This window comes from Panulirus ornatus, chromosome 42 (assembly GCF_036320965.1).
Source record: "Panulirus ornatus isolate Po-2019 chromosome 42, ASM3632096v1, whole genome shotgun sequence".
Lineage (NCBI taxonomy): Eukaryota > Metazoa > Arthropoda > Malacostraca > Decapoda > Palinuridae > Panulirus > Panulirus ornatus.
The window spans coordinates 1,615,197-1,636,580 of NC_092265.1; the positions used below are offsets into that span (position 1 = coordinate 1,615,197).

Here is a 21,384-nt window from a genome sequence, read left to right on the forward strand (position 1 = left end):
ACCATATAATCTCATTTTCCAAATGGTGTATCATAAATTGGCTGGGGACATTGCTGGACTCTGCTTGAATGTGTTTACACCGTGAGTGAAAAGTCATCTTTAGCAAGTTTTTGTCATTGACATTTGACTAAAAGGAGTACAGTTCTATCAGAGATCTTCTTACTTCAAAGGAGTCCATCATTTCCCTTACTGCTGATTGTAGCACAGACTTGAAGCTGCAGGAGCCTTGTGAAAGAGGTTTTGGGGTCATACAAATAAAGAAGTTTTAAACTGGGTTGGTGGTGCTGTTACTTGTCTTCTGCACCAAACAAACTATAAGTTTTAGATATTGTATTTTTACTCACAGTTATATTGAAAATTACGCATATGCAATTATTACTGAGCTGCTGCTATTCAGTTGCAGGGTGTTGAATGTAACCCCCCAAAATTTTGCTTTGCTGTCCCAAAACTTTTAATTGTAGACTATAAAGAAACTCAATAGATTTTATCATTAAATATGATAGAGTTGATAGAGATGCTCTGTGGAAAGCGACTAGAGGGGACGGGAGCGGGGGGCCAGAAATCCTCCCCTCCTTGTATTTTTTAACTTTCTAAAAATGGGAAACAGAAGAAGGAGTCACGCGGGGAGTGCTCATCCTCCTCGGGGGCTCAGATTGGGGTGCCTAAATGTGTGTGGATGTAACCAAGATGTGAAAAAAGGAGAGATAGGTAGTATGTTTGAGGAAAGGAACCTGGATGTTTTGGCTCTGAGTGAAATGAAGCTCAAGGGTAAAGGGGAAGAGTGGTTTGGGAATGTCTTGGGAGTAAAGTCAGGGGTTAGTGAGAAGACAAGAGCAAGGGAAGGAGTAGCAATACTCCTGAAACAGGAGTTGTGGGAGTATGTGATAGAATGTAAGAAAGTAAATTCTCGATTAATATGGGTAAAACTGAAAGTTGATGGAGAGAGATGGGTGATTATTGGTGCATATGCACCTGGGCATGAGAAGAAAGATCATGAGAGGCAAGTGTTTTGGGAGCAGCTGAATGAGTGTGTTAGTGGTTTTGATGCACGAGACCGGGTTATAGTGATGGGAGATTTGAATGCAAAGGTGAGTAATGTGGCAGTTGAGGGAATAATTGGTATACATGGGGTGTTCAGTGTTGTAAATGGAAATGGTGAAGAGCTTGTAGATTTATGTGCTGAAAAAGGACTGATGATTGGGAATACCTGGTTTAAAAAGCGAGATATACATAAGTATACTTATGTAAGTAGGAGAGATGGCCAGAGAGCGTTATTGGATTACGTGTTAATTGACAGGCGCGCGAAAGAGAGACTTTTGGATGTTAATGTGCTGAGAGGTGCAACTGGAGGGATGTCTGATCATTATCTTGTGGAGGCTAAGGTGAAGATTTGTATGGGTTTTCAGAAAAGAAGAGTGAATGTTGGGGTGAAGAGGGTGGTGAGAGTAAGTGAGCTTGGGAAGGAGACTTGTGTGAGGAAGTACCAGGAGAGACTGAGTACAGAATGGAAAAAGGTGAGAACAATGGAAGTAAGGGGAGTGGGGGAGGAATGGGATGTATTTAGGGAATCAGTGATGGATTGCGCAAAAGATGCTTGTGGCATGAGAAGAGTGGGAGGTGGGTTGATTAGAAAGGGTAGTGAGTGGTGGGATGAAGAAGTAAGAGTATTAGTGAAAGAGAAGAGAGAGGCATTTGGACGATTTTTGCAGGGAAAAAATGAAATTGAGTGGGAGATGTATAAAAGAAAGAGACAGGAGGTCAAGAGAAAGGTGCAAGAGGTGAAAAAAAGGGCAAATGAGAGTTGGGGTGAGAGAGTATCATTAAATTTTAGGGAGAATAAAAAGATGTTCTGGAAGGAGGTAAATAAAGTGCGTAAGACAAGGGAGCAAATGGGAACTTCAGTGAAGGGCGCAAATGGGGAGGTGATAACAAGTAGTGGTGATGTGAGAAGATGGAGTGAGTATTTTGAAGGTTTGTTGAATGTGTTTGATGATAGAGTGGCAGATATAGGGTGTTTTGGTCGAGGTGGTGTGCAAAGTGAGAGGGTTAGGAAAATGATTTGGTAAACAGAGAAGAGGTAGTAAAAGCTTTGCGGAAGATGAAAGCCGGCAAGGCAGCAGGTTTGGATGGTATTGCAGTGGAATTTATTAAAAAAGGGGGTGACTGTATTGTTGACTGGTTGGTAAGGTTATTTAATGTATGTATGACTCATGGTGAGGTGCCTGAGGATTGGCGGAATGCGTGCATAGTGCCATTGTACAAAGGCAAAGGGGATAAGAGTGAGTGCTCAAATTACAGAGGTATAAGTTTGTTGAGTATTCCTGGTAAATTATATGGGAGGATATTGATTGAGAGGGTGAAGGCATGTACAGAGCATCAGATTGGGGAAGAGCAGTGTGGTTTCAGAAGTGGTAGAGGATGTGTGGATCAGGTGTTTGCTTTGAAGAATGTATGTGAGAAATACTTAGAAAAGCAAATGGATTTGTATGTAGCATTTATGGATCTGGAGAAGGCATATGATAGAGTTGATAGAGATGCTTTGTGGAAGGTATTAAGAATATATGGTGTGGGAGGCAAGTTGTTAGAAGCAGTGAAAAGTTTTTATCGAGGATGTAAGGCATGTGTACGTGTAGGAAGAGAGGAAAGTGATTGGTTCTCAGTGAATGTAGGTTTGCGGCAGGGGTGTGTGATGTCTCCATGGTTGTTTAATTTGTTTATGGATGGGGTTGTTAGGGAGGTAAATGCAAGAGTTTTGGAAAGAGGGGCAAGTATGAAGTCTGTTGGGGATGAGAGAGCTTGGGAAGTGAGTCAGTTGTTGTTCGCTGATGATACAGCGCTGGTGGCTGATTCATGTGAGAAACTGCAGAAACTGGTGACTGAGTTTGGTAAAGTGTGTGAAAGAAGAAAGTTAAGAGTAAATGTGAATAAGAGCAAGGTTATTAGGTACAGTAGGGTTGAGGGTCAAGTTAATTGGGAGGTGAGTTTGAATGGAGAAAAACTGGAGGAAGTGAAGTGTTTTAGATATCTGGGAGTGGATCTGGCAGCGGATGGAACCATGGAAGCGGAAGTGGATCATAGGGTGGGGGAGGGGGAGAAAATTCTGGGAGCCTTGAAGAATGTGTGGAAGTCGAGAACATTATCTCGGAAAGCAAAAATGGGTATGTTTGAAGGAATAGTGGTTCCAACAATGTTGTATGGTTGCGAGGCGTGGGCTATGGATAGAGTTGTGCGCAGGAGGATGGATGTGCTGGAAATGAGATGTTTGAGGACAATGTGTGGTGTGAGGTGGTTTGATCGAGTAAGTAACATAAGGGTAAGAGAGATGTGTGGAAATAAAAAGAGTGTGGTTGAGAGAGCAGGAGGGTGTTTTGAAATGGTTTGGGCACATGGAGAGAATGAGTGAGGAAAGATTGACCAAGAGAATATATGTGTCGGAGGTGGAGGGAACGAGGAGAAGAGGGAGACCAAATTGGAGGTGGAAAGATGTAGTGAAAAAGATTTTGTGTGATCGGGGCCTGAACATGCAGGAGGGTGAAAGGAGGGCAAGGAATAGAGTGAATTGGAGCGATGTGGTATACCGGGGTTGACGTGCTGTCAGTGGAGTGAATCAAGACATGTGAAGCGACTGGGGTAAACCATGGAAAGCTGTGTAGGTATGTATATTTGCGTGTGTGGACGTATGTATATACATGTGTATGGGGGTGGGTTGGGCCATTTCTTTCGTCTGTTTCCTTGCGCTACCTCGCAAACGCGGGAGACAGCGACAAAGCAAAAAAAAAATATATATATATATATATATATATATATATATATATATATATATATATATATATATATATATATATATGAAAGCCGGCAAGGCAGCAGGTTTGGATAGTATTGCAGTGGAATCTATTAAAAAAGGGGATGACTGTATTGTTGACTGGTTGGTAAGGTTATTTAATGTATGTATGACTCATAGGGAGGTGCCTGAGGATTGGCGGAATGCGTGCATAGTGCCATTGTACAAAGGCAAAGGGGATAAGAGTGAGTACTCAAATTACAGAGGTATAAGTTTGTTGAGTATTCCTGGGAAATTATATGGAAGGGTATTGATTGAGAGGGTGAAGGCATGCACAGAGCATCAGGTTGGGGAAGAGCAGTGTGGTTTCAGAAGTGGTAGAGGATGTGTGGATCAGGTGTTTGCTTTGAAGAATGTATGTGAGAAATACTTAGAAAAGCAAATGGATTTGTATGTAGTGTTTATGGATCTGGAAAAGGCATATGATAGAGTTGATAGAGATGCTCTGTGGAAGGTATTAAGAATATATGGTGTGGGAGGCTAGTTGTTAGAAGCAGTGAAAAGTTTTTATCGAGGATGTAAGGCATGTGTATGTGTAGGAAGAGAGGAAAGTGATTGGTTCTCAGTGAATGTAGGTTTGCGGCAGGGGTGTGTGATGTCTCCATGGTTGTTTAATTTATTTATGGATGGGGTTGCTAGGGAGGTGAATGCAAGAGTTTTGGAAAGAGGGGCAAGTATGAAGTCTGTTGTGGATGAGAGAGCTTGGGAAGTGAGTCAGTTGTTGTTCGCTGATGATACAGCGCTGGTGGCTGATTCATGTGAGAAACTGCAGAAGCTGGTGACTGAGTTTGGTAAAGTGTGTGACAGAAGAAAGTTAAGAGTAAATGTGAATAAGAGCAAGGTTATTAGGTACAGTAGGGTTGAGGGTCAAGTCAATTGGGAGGTAAGTTTGAATGGAGAAAAACTGGAGGAAGTAAAGTGTTTTAGATATCTGGTAGTGGATCTGGCAGCGGATGGAACTATGGAAGCGGAAGTGAATCATATGGTGGGGGAGGGGGCAAAAATCCTGGGAGCCTTGAAGGATGTGTGGAAGTTGAGAACATTATCTCGGAAAGCAAAAATGGGTATGTTTGAAGGAATAGTGGTTCCAACAATGTTGTATGGTTGCGAGGCGTGGGCTATGAATAGAGTTGTGCGCAGGAGGATGGATGTGCTGGAAATGAGATGTTTGAGGACAATGTGTGGTGTGAGGTGGTTTGATCGAGTAAGTAACGTAAGGGTAAGAGAGATGTGTGGAAATAAAAAGAGCGTGGTTGAGAGAGCAGAAGAGGGTGTTTTGAAATGGTTTGGGCACATGGAGAGAATGAGTGAGGAAAGGTTGACTAAGAGGATATATGTGTTGGAGGTGGAGGGAACGAGGAGAAGTGGGAGACCAAATTGGAGGTGGAAAGATGGAGTGAAAAAGATTTTGTGTGATCGGGGCCTGAACATGCAGGAGGGTGAAAGGAGGGCAAGGAATAGAGTGAATTGGATCGATGTGGTATACCGGGGTTGACGTGCTGTCAATGGATTGAATCAGGGCATGTGAAGCGTCTGGGGTAAACCATGGAAAGCTGTGTAGGTATGTATATTTGCGTGTGTGGACGTATGTATATACATGTGTATGGGGGTGGGTTGGGCCATTTCTTTCATCTGTTTCCTTGCGCTACCTCGCAAACGCGGGAGACAGCGACAAAGCAAAAAAATATATATATATATATATATATATATATATATATATATATATATATATATATATATATATATATATATATATATATATAAAAAGGTCATATGAATTTAGAGTATCTCATTAAGAACAAATAGGTAACTGCACATGCTTACACATTCCTACATTGTAGTTCATAAAAAGGGTCATGTGAATTTAGAGTATCTCATAAAGAATGAATAGGTAATTGCACATGCTTACACATTCTTACATTGTAGTTCATGTTTTCTGATATGTTTCAGCTATTGGACTCGTTTTTGCTGAGGCAGGTGGCCATTATAACATGGTAATGGCATCTTATAACATTCATCAGAAACTTCTTATAAGTATAATGAGGCTGCCACAGAACTTCTTTGATACAAATCCAGTTGGCAGAATTCTTAATCGATTCTCAAAAGATATTGATGCCATGGACAACTCGATCCGCCAGATTATCCTTGATTTTATTTATTGTTTTCTTGAAGTAAGTTTAACTATAGAAAGAATAATGTATATTTCCTTTTAGTTTTAAGTTGTTACCAGGTTCAGACTGCCTCTGGTTACACCACAAGTGAAAGTCACTTTCAGCAAGGGTGTATCATGATCAGTGTACTTCTCACTCTAAAGGAGTTCATCATTTTTCTACCACTAATTTTGACACAATTTTGAAGCTTCAGGACCCCCTTAACCCATTAAAGGTGGGTGACTACCTAAAATTCGTACAGTAGATGCTGGGCTACGTTACGTAACGTTGGGCTATTTGCGTTGTAATTATTTTTTGAAGTTTGGTGATGTAGCATCACTGTCATCTACTATCATGACCTTTGTGTACCCATTCCTGTAAACAGCTTCCCTTACTCGCCCACCCGTAGTCAACACCAGTATTAGCTGTTATCTAACGTTTGTACAGTAGTAGGTGGGGAACGCTATGTAACAGGCCCTTTTGTGTTGTAATTGTATGGTGAAATTGGGTGATGTGGCACTGACTTGGTGAAATTGGGTGATGTGGCACTGACATGTAAATAGATGTACATAGCAGTTGTAAATAAATGCATGAATGATAAATTTAGTGTGAAACAAAAGTGATCGCAGAGTCCCCTAGCCTTATCCCAGGTGTGCCTGATAAGCTGCCTACGCTGGGTCCTCCTGTGCTAATCCTCCCCTCTGCCCACAGCCAGCTGTGACACAGTATTGCATAAGTAACACCTCTTACCTTCGTTTTTCACCCAGTTTTATCTATTTATGTATGTATTGGCTTATTCCTTGATACTTTATTATTCCTAAAATATGCCACCATACATGGATGTATAAAAAAGAATATCGCCTGCCTTTAATGGGCTAAAAAGGGTCCTTGGGTTATTAAAGGAATATTGATAATTCGATCATACTTATAACAGTGCCCTTCTGGTTGGGCTAGATTTGTCATATTGTCTATATCCTGGTTTAGCTTAAAAGTAAATTCCAGACACCCTTATCCCTTTTACTGCAGTTGGCACATGTGGTCTTTTTGAATAATAAAGGTTCACTGCAGCTGGTATGTATATGTACCATTTTATTATGTTTTCCAAAAACTGACGTGGGGGGGTGAGCCTTAAAATCAACCATCCACAGTGTGAATGGGTTAAAGAACCTCATACCATATATATTTTTTTCATAATAAGTTTGTGATTAAAATGAATTTGAAATTGTTGTGTGGGATAGAGTGCGGAGGTATTGAAAAATGTGTCATGTTAGATGAAGTTTTAAAATGTTTTAGAAGGTACAATCTTAGAAATGTGTGAAAAAAGTTAGATAGGAGTGATTTTATGTCTTATGTCTGCACACTTGAAGTCAGAATGTTAATCTTAAGGATGAGGAAGACTTGTGGAATGAACTGAATGAACACTATATCCAGAATTGAAAAGTTCATTGTATGAAAAAGGAAAGGAGGCGCCCTGTTATTTTCTGATCAGTTATTGGTAATGATGTGATAATATTTCTATTGGAATCTTTTTCCCCTACAAATCTTTGTCTCATGTAGTGAGAGCACTACCTTTGGAAACATCCTTTCTCTCAAAGATATTTGTGTGATTTCCTATTTCTGTAGTGCAGTGAATTAGCTTCCACTCTTAAAGCCCATCTTTATATTTCCCCAGCTTCTTAAATTTCTGTTTGTTGTCTAGATAAACCTTGTCATCAGTCACTTCAACTCCCTTGATCCACTACTCTTATACTATAAAAGTACATCCCTACATCTTTCTTAAATGTCTTGCTTAGTTTCATGTTATGTAACCCCTGGTTATTGTATCTATACATCTCTCATAGAGCTGTTTATTGTTTGCATCATCAATCTGTTTTATAAGCTCAAAGGTTGTGATCAGGTCATCCCTCACTTTTCTGTCTTAAAGGGAGGGCAAATTTGATGCCTGTAGCCTTTCCTGCAGCTGTCTTAATTATTGTAGCATCCTTGTTTAGCATCCTTATTGTTCTCCTCTGGACCTATTTATTAGCTCTTTGTACTTGAAATGTTTATTAGCTCTTTACGCTATGGTGACCAAACTTGAGAAGGCCTCTCTTCATCTGTTCCTTGGACTATCTTCCCAACATAGGAAATGATGAATAGGTGAAGATTTTTTTTTTCTTTTTTTTTTTATGTATATACATGTGTATTTGGGTGGGTTGGGCCATTCTTTCGTCTGTTACCTTGCACTACCTCGCTAACGCAGGAGACAGCGACAAAGCAATATAATGAAAATAATAATAATAATATATATATTTTGCTTTGTCGCTGTCTCTCACAGCAAGGTAATGCAAGGAAACAGACGAAAGAAATGGCCCAACCCACTCCCATACACATGTATATACATACACGTCCACACACGCAAATATACATACCTACACAGCTTTCCATGGTTTACCCCAGACGCTTCACATGCCCTGATTCAATCCACTGACAGCACGTCAACCCCGGTAAACCACATCGATCCAGTTCACTGTATTCCTTGCCCTCCTTTCACCCTCCTGCATGTTCAGGCCCCGATCACACAAAATCTTTTTCACTCCATCTTTCCACCTCCAATTTGGTCACCCACTTCTCCTCGTTCCCTCCACCTCCGACACATATATCCTCTTGGTCAATCTTTCCTCACTCATTCTCTCCATGTGCCCAAACCATTTCAAAACACCCTCTTCTGCTCTCTCAACCACGCTCTTTTCATTTCCACACATCTCTCTTACCCTTACGTTACTTACTCGATCAAACCACCTCACACCACACATTGTCCTCAAACATCTCATTTCCAGCACATCCACCCTCCTGCGCACAACTCTATCCATAGCCCACGCCTCGCAACCATACAACATTGTTGGAACCACTGTTCCTTCAAACATACCCATTTTTGCTTTCCGAGATGATGTTTCGACTTCCACACATTCTTCAAGGCTCCCATGATTTTCGCCCCCTCCCCCACCCTATGATCCACTTCCGCTTCCATGGTTCCATCCGCTGCCAGATCCACTCCCAGATATCTAAAACACTTTACTTCCTCCAGTTTTTCTCCATTCAAACTTACCTCCCAATTGACTTGACCCTCAACCCTACTGTACCTAATAACCTTGCTCTTATTCACATTTACTCTTAACTTTCTTCTTTCACACACTTTACCAAACTCAGGCACCAGCTTCTGCAGTTTCTCACATGAATCAGCCACCAGCGCTGTATCATCAGCGAACAACAACTGACTCACTTCCCAAGCTCTCTCATCCACAACAGACTTCATACTTGCCCCTCTTTCCAAAACTCTTGCATTCACCTCCCTAACAACCCCATCCATAAACAAATTAAACAACCATGGAGACATCACACACCCCTGCCGCAAACCTACATTCACTGAGAACCAATCACTTTCCTCTCTTCCTACACGTACACATGCCTTACATCCTCGATAAAAACTTTTCACTGCTTCTAACAACTTGCCTCCCACACCATATATTCTTAATACCTTCCACAGAGCATCTCTATCAACTCTATCAGATGCCTTCTCCAGATCCATAAATGCTACATACAAATCCATTTGCTTTTCTAAGTATTTCTCACATACATTCTTCAAAGCAAACACCTGATCCACACATCCTATATAATTGGGAGGTAAGTTTGAATGGAGAAAAACTGGAGGAAGTAAAGCGTTTTAGATATCTGGGAGTGGATCTGGCAGCGGATGGAACCATGGAAGCGGAAATGGATCATAGGGTGGGGGAGGGGGCGAAAATCCTGGGAGCCTTGAAGGATGTGTGGAAGTCGAGAACATTATCTCAGAAAGCAAAAATGGGTATGTTTGAAGGAATAGTGGTTCCAACAATGTTGTATGGTTGCGAGGTGTGGGCTATGGATAGAGTTGTGCGCAGGAGGATGGACGTGCTGGAAATGAGATGTTTGAGGACAATGTGTGGTGTAAGGTGGTTTGATCGAGTGAGTAACGTAAGGGTAAGAGAGATGTGTGGAAATTAAAAGAGCGTGGTTGAGAGAGCAGAAGAGGGTGTTTTGAAATGGTTTGGGCACATGGAGAGAATGAGTGAGGAAAGATTGACCAAGAGGATATATGTGTTGGAGGTGGAGGGAACGAGAAGTGGGAGACCAAATTGGAGGTGGAAAGATGGAGTGAAAAAGATTTTGTGTGATCGGGGCCTGAACATGCAGGAGGGTGAAAGGAGGGCAAGGAATAGAGTGAATTGGATCGATGTGGTATACGGGGGTTGATGTGCTGTCAGTGGATTGAATCAGGGCATGTGAAGCGTCTGGGGTAAACCATGGAAAGCTGTGTAGGTATGTATATTTGCATGTGTGGACGTTTGTATATACATGTGTATGGGGGTGGGTTGGGCCATTTCTTTCGTCTGTTTCCTTGCGCTTCCTCGCAAACGCGGGAGACAGCAAAAGAAAGGTGCAAGAGGTGAAAAAAAGGGCAAATGAGAGTTGGGGTGAGAGAGTATCGTTAAATTTTAGGGAGAATAAAAAGATGTTCTGGAAGGAGGTAAATAAAGTGCGTAAGACAAGGGAGCAAATGGGAACTTCAGTGAAGGGCGCAAATGGGGAGGTGATAACAAGTAGTGGTGATGTGAGAAGGAGATGGAGTGAGTATTTTGAAGGTTTGTTGAATGTGTTTGATGATAGAGTGGCAGATATAGGGTGTTTTGGTCGAGGTGGTGTGCAAAGTGAGAGGGTTAGGGAAAATGATTTGGTAAACAGAGAAGAGGTAGTGAAAGCTTTGCGGAAGATGAAAGCCGGCAAGGCAGCAGGTTTGGATGGTATTGCAGTGGAATTTATTAAAAAAGGGGGTGACTGTATTGTTGACTGGTTGGTAAGGTTATTTAATGTATGTATGACTCATGGTGAGGTGCCTGAGGATTGGCGGAATGCGTGCATAGTGCCATTGTACAAAGGCAAAGGGGATAAGAGTGAGTGCTCAAATTACAGAGGTATAAGTTTGTTGAGTATTCCTGGGAAATTATATGGGAGGGTATTGATTGAGAGGGTGAAGGCATGTACAGAGCATCAGATTGGGGAAGAGCAGTGTGGTTTCAGAAGTGGTAGAGGATGTGTGGATCAGGTGTTTGCTTTGAAGAATGTATGTGAGAAATACTTAGAAAAGCAAATGGATTTGTATGTAGCATTTATGGATCTGGAGAAGGCATATGATAGAGTTGATAGAGATGCTCTGTGGAAGGTATTAAGAATATATGGTGTGGGTGGAAAGTTGTTAGAAGCAGTGAAAAGTTTTTATCGAGGATGTAAGGCATGTGTACGTGTAGGAAGAGAGGAAAGTGATTGGTTCTCAGTGAATGTAGGTTTGCGGCAGGGGTGTGTGATGTCTCCATGGTTGTTTAATTTGTTTATGGATGGGGTTGTTAGGGAGGTAAATGCAAGAGTTTTGGAAAGAGGGGCAAGTATGAAGTCTGTTGTGGATGAGAGAGCTTGGGAAGTGAGTCAGTTGTTGTTCGCTGATGATACAGCGCTGGTGGCTGATTCATGTGAGAAACTGCAGAAGTTGGTGACTGAGTTTGGTAAAGTGTGTGGAAGAAGAAAGTTAAGAGTAAATGTGAATAAGAGCAAGGTTATTAGGTACAGTAGGGTTGAGGGTCAAGTCAATTGGGAGGTGAGTTTGAATGGAGAAAAACTGGAGGAAGTGAAGTGTTTTAGATATCTTGGAGTGGATCTGGCAGCGGATGGAACCATGGAAGCGGAAGTGGATCATAGGGTGGGGGAGGGGGCGATAATTCTGGGGGCCTTGAAGAATGTGTGGAAGTCGAGAACATTATCTCGGAAAGCAAAAATGGGTATGTTTGAAGGAATAGTGGTTCCAACAATGTTGTATGGTTGCGAGGCGTGGGCTATGGATTGAGTTGTGCGCAGGAGGATGGATGTGCTGGAAATGAGATGTTTGAGGACAATGTGTGGTGTGAGGTGGTTTGATCGAGTGAGTAACGTAAGGGTAAGAGAGATGTGTGGAAATAAAAAGAGCGTGGTTGAGAGAGCAGAAGAGGGTGTTTTGAAGTGGTTTGGGCACATGGAGAGGATGAGTGAGGAAAGATTGACCAAGAGGATATATGTGTCGGAGGTGGAGGGAGCAAGGAGAAGAGGGAGACCAAATTGGAGGTGGAAAGATGGAGTGAAAGAGATTTTGTGTGATTGGGGCCTGAACATGCAGGAGGGTGAAAGGAGGGCAAGGAATAGAGTGAATTGGAGCGATGTGGTATACCGGGGTTTATGTGCTGTCAGTGGATTGAATCAAGGCATGTGAAGCGTCTGGGGTAAGCCATGGAAAGCTGTGTAGGTATGTATATTTGCGTGTGTGGACGTATGTATATACATGTGTATGGGGGGGGGTTGGGCCATTTCTTTCGTCTGTTTCCTTGCGCTACCTCGCAAACGCGGGAGACAGCGACAAAGTATAAAAAAAAAAATATATATATATATATATATATATATATATATATATATATATATATATATATATATATATATATAGGGATAGGGGAGAAAGAATACTTCCCACGTGTTCCCTGCTTGTCGTAGAAGGCGACTAAAAGGGAAGGGAGCGGGGGACTGGAAATCCTCCCCTCTCATCATTTTTTTTAAATTTTCCAAAAGAAGGAAGAGAAGGGGGCCAAGTGAGGATATTCCCTCTAAGGCTCAGTCCTCTGTTCTTAATGCTACCCTGCTAACATGGGAAATGGCAAATATGTATGAAAAAAAATATATGATATGATGATCACACTAGTCCTTGATGATAGTTGCAAAGGTAAAATCACAATATGGTAGGAGTTCAGATAATTTTATTTAACATGTACAGTGGCTAAACAACTATCTGTTCTTGATTTGTGGGGAAACAGTGTGATAAAATGGTTAATGAATATTGGTTCATGAGGGCTCTTTGGGTCGGAGGTTGGTAGCCCTGTGTTAATGTGGATGCCATATGTTAATTCATTGTGATACTTTTTGTCATATTCATTAATCGTGTTTGTGATATTGTAAATAGCCTTATGAAGTGACTCACACTGATGTATTTTACCTTTACAACTAAACTACTAAAAATATGATAAGTAAGTTTATTACTGTATGGAACATATGAAAACTTTACCTTCCATATCAGTAGTGGCCTATATTTTCCAACAAGTTGCTACCACTCCCTCCAAACAGTTTTGTTCTTTACTGGTATAGTATCTCATTATGAATTGATAAGCCTCTGGTATGGCATCAGAAGTGTGTGCTATTATTGTGTCATTTTGCATGAATAATCAAAAGTAGTAAATAAACACATGAATTATCTATTTTATTTGGTTAGTATTTTGTATAAGCACCTCCCACCACTATGACAGCATTAAACCTGTGAAGCATGGATGTCACCAGCATGGATGTTATATCACATCACTTATGGCTTCTTAGATGCCACATTATGGCATGTTTACAAATAAAACTGATCAACCTGGTCCTCCTCTGGGGTATTGCTGCGCGGTTGACCACTTCGTTCCCAATCAGCTGTAGCCACAGTCCTGCAGTATTGTGTGATCCATAGAGAAATGGTATTCTGGTGGACACCAACCTGCTGGGAAATTTCAGAAACTCTTTGACCCTCATTGTAAAGGGCAACAATGTCTCTTCACGATTCCTGTGAAGTTTTCATTATGAATGACATGAGAAACATAAAATCATCTCATGCTGGCTCTGATATGATTCATAGCTGGCAATGGAGTGTCTCGTAAGCCAGGATCATAATTAGCAGACTCGGTTTAGTGATTTGAATATTAAATGGCTGTAAAGCATCAAAATGAATCATGCTCAGCAACCATAGTTCATGTATGATACATTACTATGTAAGCCATATATCGGGAGTGGTAACAACTGTCTCCATGTACTGTGAGACAGTAATCCACCACATATGTAACTTATGAATTATTCCCATATGGCAACACACTCCTGAGATATCATTAGTCATAGGTAAAATTTCGGAGCATGTCGACCCCCACCTGCACTGATAGTTGTTTTAGCTACTGTACTTTTCATATGTGTTACACTACATGTTTCACAGAGACAGTCCCCCTCATCAGGTGCAAGCATTTCATATAGTTTTTAAATCCCAACACCAATACATAGATTCTGTTTTGTAACTTCCATGCTGAAGTATAATGGGATTTAAAAACTATATGAATTGTTTTCACCTGATGAGATAAATTGTCTCCTTGAAACATGTAGTGCTGCATGAATGAAAAGTAAACGTTAAATGAATTTACCTGAACTACCTAGTTGTGATTTCACCTTCATACTTGTATATAGATAAAGTCAGGGAGGGGTTGGTAAGAGGACAAGAGCTAAGGAAGGAGCAGCAGTACTCCAGAAGTAGTTGTGGGGGTATGTGATAGAGTGTAAGGGAGTAAGTTCTAGATTGATGTGGGCAAAACTGAAAGTGGACGATGAGAGATGGGTGATTATTGGTGCTTATGCACCTGGCCATGAGAAGGAAGATCATGAGATGCAAGTGTTTTGGGAACAGATGAGTGAGTGTGTAACCAGTTTTAATATACAAGACCAGGTATTAGTGATGAGTGATTTAAAAGCAAAGACAAGTAATATGGCATTTGAGGATATAATTGAGGTGCATGGAATATTCAGTGTTATGAATGGAAATGGAGAAGAGCTTGTGGAGTTGTGTGCTGAAAAAGGACTGGTGTTTGGGAATACCTGAATTAAAAAGAAGGAAATACACATGTATACATATGTGAGTTGGAAAGATGGTCAGTGGGCATGCAAAAGAGAATATTTTAGAAATGTGCTAAGAGGGGCTGCTGGTGGGATGGCTGATCACTGTCAAGGTTATGTACCATTGAGAGGTCTGTGTCTCCTGAATGTGGATAGGGAACTGTAGTTTTGGTGCATTATGCATGACAGCTTATAAATGGATGTGACTGGATGTATATGTATGGCTTTGCCACTCCCCAATGGAAAAATTCCAGTGCATACTTATGTACCATTCTCATGATACACTGATGAGTGAATATAAAAAGAGTGAGAAGTATGACAATCTCTGGGATAGAAAAAGCCAGCTTAGTAGCTTCAGGTATCCTGACAAGTCAGGATCCAATACATTTCTGAGCTGTAAGTATTCTCTGATTGAGTGGGTTAATGACCCCATCTGTGGCAGTCTCTGACTGGCTGAGGATGGGCTTGAAAGAGTGGAGTTCAGCGATTACTGAAGGATGAGGGATTAATGGTCCTGACCCTGATTCCTCAAACTGTCCTATAGAATGGGTTTCATACTGAAGGAACAGACTACAGTAAAGAAGATTTGCAAACAAATAGATATTTTTTATTTTTATATAGTGCTGTAGATAGAAATTTAGATGTTTTAAAGAACAGACACTAGATATGCTTAAAGGAAAAGATGGGCTAGGTCTTTAAAATGGTACAGGATTGTGAAAAAGTGTTAGTACTATGTATGTAAACCTGATTACAATTATGATAATTCTTATGAAATATGATGTGCATTAGTTCTCCTCCAGCTCATGACTTTAAAAATGGTATCTATTTTTTTGCATTCTGCAGGTGGTGTCAACACTTCTGGTGATCATTTACTCAACTCCTGTCTTTATTGTGGTCATGGTCCCAACGATGGTCATCTACTGCTTTGTACAGGTAATACCTTTTGCAAGTTTTGGTCTCAGAATTTTTTTAATCTATAGAAAGGGGGTGACTGTATTGTTGACTGGTTGGTAAGGTTATTTAATGTATGTATGACTCATGGTGAGGTGCCTGAGGATTGGCGGAATGCGTGCATAGTGCCATTGTACAAAGGCAAAGGGGATAAGAGTGAGTGCTCAAATTACTGAGGTATAAGTTTGTTGAGTATTCCTGGTAAATTATATGGGAGGGTATTGATTGAGAGGGTGAAGGCATGTACAGAGCATCAGATTGGGGAAGAGCAGTGTGGTTTCAGAAGTGGTAGAGGATGTGTGGATCAGGTGTTTGCTTTGAAGAATGTATGTGAGAAATACTTAGAAAAGCAAATGGATTTGTATGTAGCATTTATGGATCTGGAGAAGGCATATGATAGAGTTGATAGAGATGCTCTGTGGAAGGTATTAAGAATATATGGTGTGGGAGGCAAGTTGTTAGAAGCAGTGAAAAGTTTTTATCGAGGATGTAAGGCATGTGTACGTGTAGGAAGAGAGGAAAGTGATTGGTTCTCAGTGAATTTAGGTTTGCGGCAGGGGTGTGTGATGTCTCCATGGTTGTTTAATTTGTTTATGGATGGGGTTGTTAGGGAGGTGAATGCAAGAGTTTTGGAAAGAGGGGCAAGTATGAAGTCTGTTGGGGATGAGAGAGCTTGGGAAGTGAGTCAGTTGTTGTTCGCTGATGATACAGCGCTGGTGGCTGATTCATGTGAGAAACTGCAGAAGCTGGTGACTGAGTTTGGTAAAGTGTGTGAAAGAAGAAAGTTAAGAGTAAATGTGAATAAGAGCAAGGTTATTAGGTACAGTAGGGTTGAGGGTCAAGTCAATTGGGAGGTGAGTTTGAATGGAGAAAAACTGGAGGAAGTGAAATGTTTTAGATATCTTGGAGTGGATCTGGCAGCGGATGGAACCATGGAAGCGGAAGTGGATCATAGGGTGGGGGAGGGGGCGAAAATTCTGGGAGCCTTGAAGAATGTGTGGAAGTCGAGAACATTATCTCGGAAAGCAAAAATGGGTATGTTTGAAGGAATAGTGGTTCCAACAATGTTGTATGGTTGCGAGGCGTGGGCTATGGATAGAGTTGTGCGCAGGAGGATGGATGTGCTGGAAATGAGATGTTTGAGGACAATGTGTGGTGTGAGGTGGTTTGATCGAGTAAGTAACGTAAGGGTAAGAGAGATGTGTGGAAATAAAAAGAGCGTGGTTGAGAGAGCAGAAGAGGGTGTTTTGAAATGGTTTGGGCACATGGAGAGAATGAGTGAGGAAAGATTGACCAAGAGGATATATGTGTCGGAGGTGGAGGGAACGAGGAGAAGAGGGAGACCAAATTGGAGGTGGAAAGATGGAGTGAAAAAGATTTTGTGTGATCGGGGCCTGAACATGCAGGAGGGTGAAAGGAGGGCAAGGAATAGAGTGAATTGGAGCGATGTGGTATACCGGGGTTGACGTGCTGTCAGTGGATTGAATCAGGGCATGTGAAGCGTCTGGGGTAAACCATGGAAAGCTGTGTAGGTATGTATATTTGCGTGTGTGGACGTATGTATATACATGTGTATGGGGGTGGGTTGGGCCATTTCTTTCGTCTGTTTCCTTGCGCTACCTCGCAAACGCGGGAGACAGCGGCAAAAAAAAAAAAAAAAAAAAAAAAAAAAAGAAGAAGGAGAGCTACAAAGTGGAGAAAATTTCTGTTTAGAGTTGGCAGTTATGACTGCATAGTTGGTTGGTGTACTTCATATGTGATGACTAAGCATTGAGCATTTGAGAATAGTGCAGGCATTAAAGTGGAATTATTTGAGGAATGTATTTTAGCAAGAATTTAGTGATTAAAAAAAAAGCAGTACTCCGTTAGATTAATAGGAGGGTTTTTAGACGCTTTTTCATACTTGATTCTTGTTTCCCACTTAAGTGAGGTAACACAAGGAACAGATGAAGAAAGGCCTCAGTTTCCAGCTGTTATGTGTAATGCACCAAAACCACAACCTTCGTTTCTCAACCAGGCCCCACAGACCTTTCCATGCTTTCCTACGGCTGCTCTAGTCCATTGAAAGCACGTCGACCCCTGTATACCACAGTTCTCCAGACCACTTGATCCCTTGTTAGTCTTTCACCTTCCTGCATGTTTAGGCCTCAGTCTCTCAAAATCTTTTTCACTCCATCCTTCTGTCTTCAATTTGGTTGCCCCTTTCTCCTTGATCCCTCCTCTTCTGACACATATATCCTCTTTGTCTACTTCTCTTCTCTCATTCTCTGCATATGTGCAGATCATTTCAGCACACCCTCTTCAACTCTCTGAGCCACACATTTTTCATTACCACACTTTTCTTACCCTTTTATTTACTTACTCGATCAAACCACCTCACACCACACATTGTCCTCAGTTATTTTGTTTAAACACATCCACCCTCCTCTGCATATTGTCATGCCTCACATTCATACACCTTTAGGACTACTTCACTTTCATACATACCCATTTTTGCCCGTATAAGATAATGACCTATACATGCATTCTGCGATGCACTCAGAATCTTTGCTCCCTCGCCCACCCTATAAGTTGCTTCTGCTTCCATGTTTCCATTTGCTGCCATATCCACTCCCAGGTATCTCATACATTTCATTTCCTCCAAAAGTATCTCCATTTAAACTCACACCTCAACTGACCTGTCCCTCTGCTGTGCAAAACCTGATAACCCTTTAGTCACATATACTCTCAACTCCCTACATTTCTGCTCATAGATGCACAAACAACTTTACAACACTGTATGCTCAGTCTTCTTTATGGTCGTTGAATTATGGGCATGAAGGGTCTAGGGACATGATGAAATGGTGTATTTTATTTGTAATGATCCCAGGATCAAAATCTACAAAAGACTGTTTGTGCAATCCAGGTCCTTTCTAAAGGCTCCAGCAGCCCAAGCCCCTGACAAGACAGTACTCCTAATGATGAAGCATCATTAAAGGTGACTTTTTGCTTGTGGTGTAACCTCAAGCGGATGGAATCTTGTAGTAACACATATATTTGGATTTGAAACAAGTGAGAATGGCACAGGGTAATTGATAATATATTTTATTTTGATTAATTTTAACCCTTTTACATTTTAAAATGGACTGAACCATGGCATGTGATATGTCTGGGGTAAACCATGGAAAGGCCTGTGGAGCCTGGATGTGGATAGGGAGCTGTGGTTTTGATGCATTACACATGACAGCTAGAGATTGAGTGTGAACAAATGTGGCCTTTTTTGTCTATTTGTTTGGAGCTACGTCACTGAAGCAGGGGGTAGCAATACTGTTTTCTGTGGGATGGGGTGGCACCAGGAATGGATTGAAGGCAAGCAAGTATGAGTATGTACATGTGTATTTATTCCTAAGAATCCACGGGGAAAATGAAACACGATAAGTTCCCAAGTGCACTAGTGTAATAATCACATCATCAGGGGAGACTCAAGTGAAAAATATAACAGTCAATTGATATACAACAAAGAAACGAAGCTTCGTTTCTTTGTTGTATATCAACTGACTATTATATTGTTCTCTTGTGTCTCCCCTGATGATGTGATTATTAGAAGAAAGTGCACTTGGGAACTTTTTTTTTTTTTTTTTTTTTTTTTTTATACTTTGTCGCTGTCTCCCGCGTTTGCGAGGTAGCGCAAGGAAACAGACGAAAGAAATGGCCCCCCCCCCCATACACATGTACATACACACGTCCACACACGCAAATATACATACCTACACAGCTTTCCATGGTTTACCCCAGACGCTTCACATGCCTTGCTTCAATCCACTGACAGCACGTCAACCCCTGTATACCACATGACTCCAATTCACTCTATTTCTTGCCCTCCTTTCACCCTCCTGCATGTTCAGGCCCCGATCACACAAAATCTTTTTCACTCCATCTTTCCACCTCCAATTTGGTCTCCCTCTTCTCCTCGTTCCCTCCACCTCCGACACATATATCCTCTTGGTCAATCTCTCCTCACTCATTCTCTCCATGTGCCCAAACCATTTCAAAACACCCTCTTCTGCTCTCTCAACCACGCTCTTTTTATTTCCACACATCTCTCTTACCCTTACGTTACTTACTCGATCAAACCACCTCACACCACACATTGTCCTCAAACATCTCATTTCCAGCACATCCATCCTCCTGCGCACATCTCTATCCATAGCCCACGCCTCGCAACCATACAACATTGTTGGAACCACTATTCCCTCAAACATACCCATTTTTGCTTTCCGAGATAATGTTCTCGACTTCCACACATTTTTCAAGGCTCCCAAAATTTTCGCCCCCTCCCCCACCCTATGATCCACTTCCGCTTCCATGGTTCCATCCGCTGACAGATCCACTCCCAGATATCTAAAACACTTCACTTCCTCCAGTTTTTCTCCATTCAAACTCACCTCCCAATTGACTTGACCCTCACCCCTACTGTACCTAATAACCTTGCTCTTATTCACATTTACTCTCAACTTTCTTCTTCCACACACTTTACCAAACTCAGTCACCAGCTTCTGCAGTTTCTCACATGAATCAGCCACCAGCGCTGTATCATCAGCGAACAACAACTGACTCACTTCCCAAGCTCTCTCATCCCCAACAGACTTCATACTTGCCCCTCTTTCCAGGACTCTTGCATTTACCTCCCTTACAACCCCATCCATAAACAAATTAAACAACCATGGAGACATCACACACCCCTGCCGCAAACCTACATTCACTGAGAACCAATCACTTTCCTCTCTTCCTACACGTACACATGCCTTACATCCTCGATAAAAACTTTTCACTGCTTCTAACAACTTGCCTCCCACACCATATATTCTTAATACCTTCCACAGAGCATCTCTATCAACTCTATCATATGCCTTCTCCAGATCCATAAATGCTACATACAAATCCATTTGCTTTTCTAAGTATTTCTCACATACATTCTTCAAAGCAAACACCTGATCCACACATCCTCTACCACTTCTGAAACCGCACTGCTCTTCCCCAATCTGATGCTCTGTACATGCCTTCACCCTCTCAATCAATACCCTCCCATATAATTTACCAGGAATACTCAACAAACTTATACCTCTGTAATTTGAGCACTCACTCTTATCCCCTTTGCCTTTGTACAATGGCACTATGCACGCATTCCGCCAATCCTCAGGCACCTCACCTTGAGTCATACATACATTAAATAACCTTACCAACCAGTCAACAATACAGTCACCCCCTTTCTTAATAAATTCCACTGCAATACCATCCAAACCTGCTGCCTTGCCGGCTTTCATCTTGGGAACTTATTATGATTTATTTTCCCCGTGGACTCTTAGGAATGTACTTGATCATGCGCAAAATTGTGATCCTTTCCAAAATGTGTATATATGTGTGTCTGTGTATGTGTATGTATATGTGAATATGTTGATATGTGTATGTATATGTGTATGTATGGGCTTTAGGTATGTATATGTGTATATATATGTATGGGCTTTTATGTGTGTATATGTGTATATGAGTGGATGGGCCATTCTTCATCTGTTTCCTGGCGCTACCTCACTGACATGGGAAACGACGATCAAGTGTAATATAAAATAAATTTATTTATTATACTTGATCGCTGTTTCCTGCATCTGCGAGGTAGTGCCAGGTAACAGATGAAGA

General features: G+C 41.4%; 1 protein-coding gene across 4 annotated transcripts in view; it reads left to right on the forward strand.

Annotated features, from left to right (window-relative positions):
- Positions 1-21,384, forward strand: part of LOC139761808 (multidrug resistance-associated protein 1-like) — a 134,959-nt gene that overhangs the window by 75,476 nt on the left and 38,099 nt on the right. For 3 of the 4 annotated variants that reach the window (XM_071686294.1, XM_071686295.1, XM_071686297.1), the window contains exon 22: positions 15,604-15,693. In XM_071686294.1, the coding sequence (XP_071542395.1) occupies positions 15,604-15,693 (90 nt within the window). Of the gene's footprint in view, positions 1-5,791; positions 6,013-15,603; positions 15,694-21,384 lie in introns of all 4 variants that reach the window. The other variant, XM_071686296.1, reaches the window with a different exon arrangement.